Here is a 10,121-nt window from a genome sequence, read left to right on the forward strand (position 1 = left end):
ATGTTCTGAGTCTTGGAAAATTGATGCTGCATAAGACAAGTTATATTTAAAGAGAATATAAATTAAAAAAAATTTAAACCTGACCTCACAACATCCCCTTGACTGAAACTGTTATTAGAGGATTAATGCACTGAAGAAGTTTAACTATCATAATGCTTAAAAGCTTTTTGTTTTTCTTAGGAATAAATTATACTTCTATTATATTTGACCCTAAAACTTTCTTATTACAGATTTTTATGATTTCAAGAATTTTGGATTCAATTATTGAAAACCTATTTTCAGATTGTGTGGGAACACTTTGAATTGCTTTTAACCTCTTTGGTTGTTTATAAAATGAACAAGTATTTGTCATGCTCTGTTTTAATAGAGGACATACATAGCTAGCTTTAAAGCATGTTAAAATATAGTTTTAATTTAATACAGTTTGTTTTCTTTCATATTTATTTTCCAGAAACATTTTCTTGTTCAAAATTTTCCAATAGATTGTGTTAGGACTTATATTTTATAGGATTTATATCTTTATTAAAACTTTCAGTAGTAAAATTTAGAAATGCCCAGTTGTGCTAAATTTACATGAATTTTATGTAATTCTTTTATTAAGAATATCATTTGTTTCATGAAAAATTGTATGTTTTTGTTTCAGACATTGGCACAGAAAGATCATCAGGGAACAAATAACTTGTAAAGAATTGATCAACTATCCTAAGATTTGGTCAAAGCATCTTAGTATCAGATCTTTGTGGTAGATACATGAATGATACCCATTACAACAGATTGTTATGGAAAACTTGAGGTTAAAAATATTTAGAGTTGTTTGATATCTAGAATTGATATATTAGAACTCTAAAATATAAGTTTTGGTCTTGTTACCTACTGAAACTTAACGGTTTTTATGTGGTTTGATTGTGTTTCTAAAGGAATTAAAAAGGAGAAACAGATATTGTGTTCTCAGATTTTTTATTCACCCTGACCCTTAAGCTGATTTGTACTTTCTGATGTTATTCATTCTTTGTTTGCAGCTTACCTTGGATCAAATCAAACACATATAGGTGGAAAAGATTATAGACCCAATTTTTGTCAGTACCATTTGCACCAGCGAAGATGTTTACTTTGATTTTAATCCTTTGTAATCACAAGGTGATGTCTTTTGACAGAGGCCTTCTGAGGCCTTTCATCTTGAGCAGCCAGCTTTCTCCACTTTTCTCTAAATATATCTATAGATTTGAGTCTGGGGGCACCTGCAGCCACTTTCCAGCACTTTGTCCTGCCAGTTTTATTCCTAATGCCAGTGTTGGTTAGAATGAAATAAGTCATTTACTTGGGGAGTAACCAAGTCTTCTTGGTTGCTTCTTGGATGTTTCTTGGCCATCCAAATGTTTCTTGGATGGCCATAGTCTTCTTTTGGCCATCAGGATTCACTTTTGCTGATGTCCTAAAATATTGAAACTGAAAACAGTGTACTTATGTTTGGATCAACCTTGGTACTGTCACTAAATTTCCCACATCAGATCTTTCTGCTGTTGGAAGTCCTAACTAGGAAGAAAGGTATGTTTTCATCAGTTTCTTTAAAATTTTTAAATTATTTTTTAAAAAAAATCTTTGAAGTATACTCGATTTACAACATTGTGTTAGTTTCAGGTGCACAGTCAAGTGACTCAGTTAAACATGTATACGTATTCATCATGTCAGATTCTTTCCTGTATAGGCTGTCACAGAGTAATGAGTAGCATTCCTTGTGCTATACAGTAGGTCCTTGATGGTTATCTCTTTTATATATAGTAGTGTGTGTTTGTTAATCCCAAGCTCCTGATTTATCCCTTCCCTCCATGTTTCCCATTGTGTAACCATAGTTTGTTTTTGATATTTGTATGTATTTTCATGTATAACTCAAGACTATATATTTGTGGTGGGAAGAAAGAAGGAAGCAGGAGTAAACAAAGAGGAAGAAATAAAAGGATATTTATTACATTCTCTTTTTTTACCTAGTTGGAACTATCAGAATTAGAAGTCATATGTCATAAGTACAAATTACAAATATTATATAGGCTTCTACAGTTCTGCCTGTGGTTATCATTCACTGTATCGATGTACATATAGCAATATAATCATGGCACAAAAAAAAGTATATTGAAACTGTTCAACAAGGCCCTAAATTGTGGTTGGTGGGGAGGGAAACAAAATCTATTTTAAGATATATCTCAAAGTACTGAATGCAAATGTTTTGTGATTGTAGTTGAATTAGTTTGATATCAAATATGAGATGTTTACAAATGTCTTAGATATATTGATATTAAGGTAGTATTGTTTCAAATCAAATCTTATTTGGGCATAACTTTTTGTATAGGTTGCTTTATATCCTTATTTTTTTTTAAGTAGCAAAGTTAAAACTCTCTTTTGAGATGTGTAGCAGTTGCCATCTGTTTAAGTAATTTGCATATTTAGAAGTTATTTTTATTTTGATTCTTTAAATATTTAATAGTAAATTACTTTTGCTTAAGAAGAAAAAAAAGTAATGGTACCAGGGAATTGCAGTCTATTTTATATGCAAATATAGAGTGGGAAGTGGTTACTGGGATTAGTCATAACTTCACTTCTGTCTTATTTTAGTCCATTTATCTAACCACATTCTAAGTTCTGAGTCTTGTGAATATTTATTATTAAATGTGTATCATATCATTAATATGCAGGGTAAGTTTACATGTAAAGCCTTTTTATCAGTGACTTTTGTTCATTATTGATTTTGTAGCTAAAATATTAATGTGAAGTAGAGATCTGCCTATTATTTATATAACTTACACAGAATGGCATACATGCAGAATAAACTTACTGATGTAAAAATCTTTTCATGAACGTGTATATGGACTATCTAGATTGAATATTCAGTAATGGAGTCAGAATTCTTATGAACTGAATTTGAGAAAAATGTAAGGCTCAGAACATATTTTCATTATTTCAGAATGTTTAAAGTGAATATTTTAAGATTTAAACTAATTTTCAAGCAGTCAAATGATTGTTTTAAGATTGCATGGTAGACTACACTGCTCAAGTAATATCAAACAGAGTAACTGGGACTGTTAGAATCAGGTAGTCAAAGGAAGAAGTTCACTGAAAAAAGGAAATACAACAATCAGTAGAAATTGCGTGTACAAAACTACAATATATTAGATGTCTATTCTTAATTTTTTTTTAAGAATTAGTAATTCATTAAACTCTTACGTAGGAAAAAGTAACTGAAATTACCTAAGTAAAAATGTCTCAGACTGACTTTAATTACTCTAGAACACGACATTGGCTATCCAAAAAGGCAGTTTTCAAACAAATGCTCATTCATTAAATGAATTCACTAAATTTTCCCTATACTTAGTTGTAACTAAAGCCTAACTAACCCAGAGTAACTGCTACAGCCCTGAGGTTCCTGACATGCTACCATAGTTCTTTCCTGTAATGGAAGTTATTTTAGAAGCAACTTACTGATTCTCAGCCCCCCACTTGGTATAATACTAGGATGTATAGATAGTTTGCCGCCTGTTTTTCCTGCTGATTAATGGAGCTATTTGGCCAGGGGAAAAACAGCAACAAAATTACAGGATGTAGAGCATAACCACTGGACTAGAAATTCCTTTCTTTATTCCCTGGCCTAATTATTGAAATGGGAAGAAAAAAGCAAAGAAAGGGAAAAGCTTTAAGGCCTGTAAATCAGAAAGATTTCTAAACTACTCATTGTTTTATCAATAGTTTTCTTCTGTAAAAGAAACAAAAATTGAGGATTATCTGCCTATTCTTTTTCTCTTAAAACTTGATAAATCATGATGAGTTTCTTAAAAGTCCAAGATAAGAGTGAAGTCATTGTATCATAGTGAATTGGAATCTAGAAATGACTCTAAAACAGAGTCAATTGAGATTTGATAATTTATTATAGAGTAGATATTATGCTGAGAAAAGTCTATTGAGTCTTTTACCAGAAGGGCAGTCAGTAATTCAGCTGGCTAACTGCAGATGGACAGACAGCATGCACTGGACAGGCCCTATTCTAATCTCTGATGAGGACAAAGTCCCTTTCTATTTCGTACCAATCAATCATACAGAACTGTGTCACATTATTATGAATAAGTCATTTATTTGCAGTCCAGAAAACAGTAGCAGTTCAATGACATGATTAGAAATAAATTTGATATGCTTTTAAATCCTGGCTGTAGAAGGCTAAGGTGTTCTGTCATTCAAATATTTATTTATAGTAAAATTTGATACTTAAAGTTGTTAAGTATACTAAAAAATATTTTAATGTATCTGAAGCAGATATATTTTAGTTCAAGTTTTATGTTTCTTCCTGACTTCTCTCCTTTGTCATCCTGAAAAACTCAGAGTCTTGTTCAGAGCATTTTCTGTCAAGGGAATTTTTTCCAAGACGTGAACTAAAAATGAAAAATATTTTTTGTCATTAGCCTAAAGCAGGGATTAGGTCTCGGAGTTTTGTGGCCCTTTTATCTTAACACACCAGATTTTTTTTTTTTTTTTAATGAAAGAACAGGAACAATGAAGTTATCTTTGAAAATGTTGGAGGTAGGAATGTATAATTAGTTGCATTTATGCTTTCTAAAGTTGCATTTATGCATAAAGTTGCATATATGCTTTCTAAAGGGCTTCCTTTGTGGCTCAGCTGGTAAAGAATCTGCCTGCAATGCGGGAGACCTGGGTTTGATCCCTGGGTTGGGAAGATCCCCTGGAGAAGGGAAAGGCTACCTACTCCAGTATTCTGGCCTGGAGAATTCCATGAACTATACAGTCCATGGGGTTGCAAAGAGTAGGACACGACTGAGTGACTTACGTTCACATACTTTCTAAACGTTGTATTTCAAATTTAACTAAACTTTTGCTTGGTCTGGTAATAATTAAATCATCCTACCAGAGAAGAACCTTTATTTTCTTACTAACTTTACTGACATTTGACAAAGGAATGATACTGAGACAGCATCAACTAATATATGAATGAAATAATACAATAACTCTGTCTCTGAGGGAAAATAGGGATATCATTGGTTCGTTGTTAGAATGAACTAAGGGTCACATTCATTAAACATGAGGAAAATTTAGCAGGGTAATGCTAGTTGTAAAAGCATATTTACTTTGATTGGAAAGAAAGTCTAACGAGGAAAGGCATGACTGATGGTAAAACACTGTCCTAGCTGCTCCTATGCAAAGTATCAAGAGCAAAGCTGACAGTTACGAATGCTTATTTAAACAGCTGCTTTTGATATATAGCAAATTCATCTTAAAAAGACCTTTGTGAAATTGACAGCAGCAGAATTCAAATGTCTGGGAAAATAAAGAGTAAGTAAAAATGTGAAATTAATAACAATGACTGATATTAGTAGTTGTGGGAAATGAGGCCCATAGAGTGGGAGAAAAATGATTTTCTTTTTTTCTTGCAACCAGAAAAGCTGTACTGTTCTGTTAATTCTAAGTTAATTGTTGTCATACTGGTAATAAATTGTCATTCTAATTAGTTGGTAAATAAAATCTTGTTAAAATAAAATCCTCTTAATCTACATTTAATAGATGCAAATACAATTACTAATGAATATTTCTGGGTAGGGCTTTGTGATTGCTGAAAGTGTTTGTAAATTCACACCACCAAAGTACATGATGTTGATGGCTTTTGTAGCATTTAGACAAAGAAACTCCTGGTTGGAAATGGGTGACATGAATGCAATCATAGCAATCAGTGTAATGTCAGCTGTAAAATATGGTGCCAATTAAAATCTGTAAAATAAAGGTTATATTTATAAAAATATTTTTATATTTATAAAAATATTTTTATCCAGTAAAAGCAAAGCTCTTTATTGAGATTCTAGTTGGAAGTCTAACATATATTGCAGTTTTTGCAGAAAAAGCTGAGATTTTGATTGATGTCTGATTCATGTGAGATTGGAGAAGGCAGTGGGTCTCTTTATTTACTGTTTAATTTCTTGGACTTCAACCATCTTAAAAATACATTGTTTTTGAAAATGTGCTTATAATAAAATCTTAACAGGTAAATATTAGAAGATAACAGAAAATTGAGGATCATTTAAATCACCCTTTTGCTTCCAGAAAACATTGACTAATCAGAATCAGTAATATGAATCTTTAATTAACCAAGAATATCCTTTAGACTCCGTGAGAAGTACAAAACAGACTCAAATCAAGTATTATTGAAAATTCACCTTCTGGGTATCTCTTGAAATTAATACCTATTCATCCCACTTTTTTACATTTTCTGCAGATTTTTTTCAGTGCTACCCTGTAGTTATTGATAATTTAAGGTGATAACTTGAGGGATGGCATCTTCTTAAACTCGTACATAATGAGGTGTATTCCTGTCTTCAGTACCTGCTAAGGCAAGAATATGGACTAATGGAGAATGTCCAGAAAGATCAGCATGTAAAAGAATCTCTGATTAACCTAAAATCAGCACTCTTCATATTTCTTTCTTTTTCCCTTTCTGTTGTTCCTTCCGTCCATTCTTTCATCCATTCATCCTGGCTCCTAGCTACCTCTTAGAACTCAGGTCATACCCTGTCCTTCTTGCACATTCCTCTCCAGCCACAACTGCCATTCTTTCTGTTCTTTCTGCTCCCCAAAGAGCCCTGACTCACTCTGGCCTTGGGTTCATTTCGAAGCTGTGTTCCCTCTGCCCAGGATGCTCCTCCTCCTGGTCTTTGTATGGCCATCTGTTCTGTAGTCCAGATGTCAGCTGAAATGTCACCTCCTGGGAGAAACCTTCCTTTAAATAGTCAGTCTGAAGTAGTCACATGATCACATCACACCATCTAGTTTAATTCTCCTCATACTATTGTGATTTCTGAAATCGTTCTTGTCTGTTTTTGCTTATAAAACCAAAAGTTCCATGAGCAGGGGTATTATGTGTCTTATGCACCACTTTTTTCTCAGAGCCTAGAACAGTGTCAGCATATGGGAAGTATTCAATAAAGGTGTGTTGAAGTATGGCTTGAATAAACTTGTTCATTAAACCCATATTTAGTAATTGAGGATTTCTTGGTTATCCAGTTCTTAAACTGGGTTCATTTATTGTTTACTTTCTTTCTTAGTTGAATTACCATATCCAAAATGGCAACCCACTCCAGTACTCTTGCCTAGAAAATTCCATGGATGGAGGAGCCTGGTGAGCTACAGTCCATGGGGTCGCAAAGAATTGGACACGACTGAGTGACTTCACTTTCTTTCTTTCTAATTTTCTTACTCTTTCTGAGCCTCTGTTTACTTAGTTGAAAATGGTAGTAATAATGTTTCCTAATTTCAGAACCCATCTATATAGAGCAACCAATAAAAGCATGGAAGAGAAAGTGGAAGAAAATAATGATCCCATATGCCATCATGAGAAATGTTTGTGAGTCTCTTCGTGGTCACTTACAGCCTTCTATTATCAAGCTGTTGATTGGCAGGTAATGATTATGAATGCTTACTTTCTATGAGCTGCTAGAATGGAAGTGAAAATTGTAAGTTGCTTGCAAGCTACGAATGTGCATTAAAGCAGCTTAAAAGCATTATTTCTCCACGATAATAGAAAATTTTCAAATGTGTTTGCTTCCAACTATGATTTATTTGGTCTTTCTGGCCTGAAATACAAAATTTAAACAATTGAAGTTTTTAATTCAGCATCCCATTTAGAAAAATGTATGAGTGCCACCTGCTGGATTTCTCTGGTACAGCCTTGAATAAGATCATGTCATGAAATTGGAGGAAGTTTGGAAATAGCAAATGCTTGCAAAAGAGTGACGCTTCTTCCTTCCCTCCCTCCCTCCCTTCTTTCCTTGTCTTCTTTCTTCCTTCCTTATGTCTCCATTTATGTAGATATAAATTTAAAATTTCTCTCTATATACATTTTCCTTTTGTTCCATATATAATTTTTAATACTATGTATTTGATACTTAGTTTCAAATTAGTTTCACATGTACCCTTGAGAAACTATAAAGTTTAAGGAACATAAAAGTGAAATCTCAGTAGCATTACTCTACTGCTTTTACTTTTGCTAAACTGAAAAGAGCCTTATTGGTTTAATCAGTACATTTTATTTTTGAATTAAAAAATATAAGTAAAAGCCTTTCACCCTGAGACCACATGAAAAGTTGATGCTAAGTTGTTGACTATTGAAATAACTTCCGTGTGTGTTAATCTTGATTATTTAGTATTTTTCTTTAGTCTTCAAAGATTCATCATGAATTATTGGTCCATCAAATAAAGTGAAGGCATTCTATTTAGGATCTTCGATAATTGACCTGTCAATCAGCTTTATCACCAGAGATGTGTTTCCTTTAAAGCTTTACTTTAAAATTCCTATCTCCTTGTCATCCTTGCTCCTTGCAGCATCCTACAAGTGTGGAAAGAAGCAGACTTGGCCGAACCGAATGAGTATTACGCAATGACAATATTGTGTTAAACAGGCTACATTTAATTGTTTAATTCAGTTCTATTTTTTGTTTTTATAAAACTGCATTGCTGCTGCTGCTGCTAAGTCACTTCAGTTGTCTCCGACTCTGCGACCCCATAGACGGCAGCCCACCAGGCTCCCCCATCCCTGGGATTCTCCAGGCAAGAATACTGGAGTGGGTTGCCATTTCCTTCTCCAGTGCACGAAAGTAAATAGTGAAAGTGAAGTCGCTCAGTCGCGTCTGACTCTTAGCGACCCCATGGACTGCAGCCCACCAGGCTCCTCTGTCCATGGGATTTTCCAGGCAAGAGTACTGGAGTGGGGTGCCATTGCCTTCTCCGAAAACTTCATTAATTAGGTTTAACTGGAAATATAATTGGGCTTCCCCGAGAGCTCAGTTGGTAAAGAATCTGCCTGCAATGCAAGAGACTTCCTGGTTCAGGAAGATCCCCTGGAGAAGGGATAGGCTACCCACTCCAGTATGGAGTATGTAATTATTTAAATGAAAGTTGTTTACATTACAGTATGGAAATGTAATTATTTAAAATAGTGAGAAGCAGAGTCAGTTTTTGTTAACAAAAAAGTGATGATTTTATTTGTACTTTGCACGCTCAGTTAAATGAGAGTCTGTTAGCTTGCTTCGGAGAGTAAGACCAACAATGAGTTTACATATACTGACTGCTCAATCCTGTTAGTTTCCTGTTGACTCTATACACATTGCCACAGGTTTAGTGGCTTAAGACAGCAACTGTTAAATCTTACAGTTATACAGATTAGATGTGAGTCTTTGGACTAAATGAAAAGTGTTGTCAGGGCTGCGCTTTGGCAGGAAGCTCAGCTGATCAGCAGACTTAATTCCATTTGCAACCTGAGTTCCTCTTTGCCCTGTAACTGAACATATTCATAGGTTTTGGAGATTAGGGTGTGGACATCTTTGGGGGGGCATTAATGCACAGACCAATAAAACATTTGTCTTTTCCAGATGGGTTAAGCTGTCTTCTAAATTGGACAACACATTTTGTGGTGGTTTTCCTAACAAGTCCTTTTAAATGGAGTGAACAACTCAGTATTAGTTAATGACATTTTACTTTGTATGACTCTGTGACATATCTCTTGGCCTGACATAACATAAAAACGTGTAGCTGAGTAATTTTTTTCCCCTTCCCAGGAAACAGGATCCTGTGGTCCTGTAACAAAGACATTTATTTCACGGGCAGTTGTAAGCACATTTTTTTCCTTTCCATCTCCTCCTCCTCCTAATTGTTAACATCTCTGCATTTCCTTTTAGAGCTTCTCCCAAACAAGCTTAAAAATATTTTTTTCTTTTATTTTTCACCTCCCTCCTGTTGCCCACTCTTTTATCTGTCTACCAGATTGCTTCCACTTTAGGGTAGTAAGTGAAGCTGTGTTCCTTTATTTGTTAGATTTTAAAACTTGATTACTCTCTAGCTGAATCTCCCTTTTCTGATTAAATTCTTCATTTAGAAGTCTCCCTAGAGGACATAAAACTTCAGAATGACCTATATAAACTAAAGCAAGAATATCCACCCTGAGAATATCCTTTGGGAAAACCACCTTGTTGGTTCAAATGCTTAGAATCTATTTTTGTTTAAAAAAAAAACAGAAGATAGTGCAAAGTAATGTTAACAAGCTCTGTGTCTCTCTGAAGGCTTTTCTGTCCTGTTGATTCTTT

The 10,121-nt window shown here is 34.1% G+C and overlaps 1 protein-coding gene across 1 annotated transcript in view; it reads left to right on the forward strand.

The window, feature by feature from the left end:
* CCDC172 (coiled-coil domain containing 172) overlaps positions 1-1,281 on the forward strand; it is a 57,964-nt gene extending 56,683 nt beyond the window's left edge. Inside the window, exon 8 of the mRNA XM_019988600.2 lies at positions 644-1,281. Coding sequence (XP_019844159.2) covers positions 644-685 — 42 coding nt within the window. The 3' untranslated portion in view covers positions 686-1,281. The remainder of the gene's footprint in view (positions 1-643) is intronic.
* Positions 1,282-10,121: the final 8,840 nt, after the last annotated feature.

Source organism: Bos indicus, chromosome 26, assembly GCF_029378745.1.
Source record: "Bos indicus isolate NIAB-ARS_2022 breed Sahiwal x Tharparkar chromosome 26, NIAB-ARS_B.indTharparkar_mat_pri_1.0, whole genome shotgun sequence".
Lineage (NCBI taxonomy): Eukaryota > Metazoa > Chordata > Mammalia > Artiodactyla > Bovidae > Bos > Bos indicus.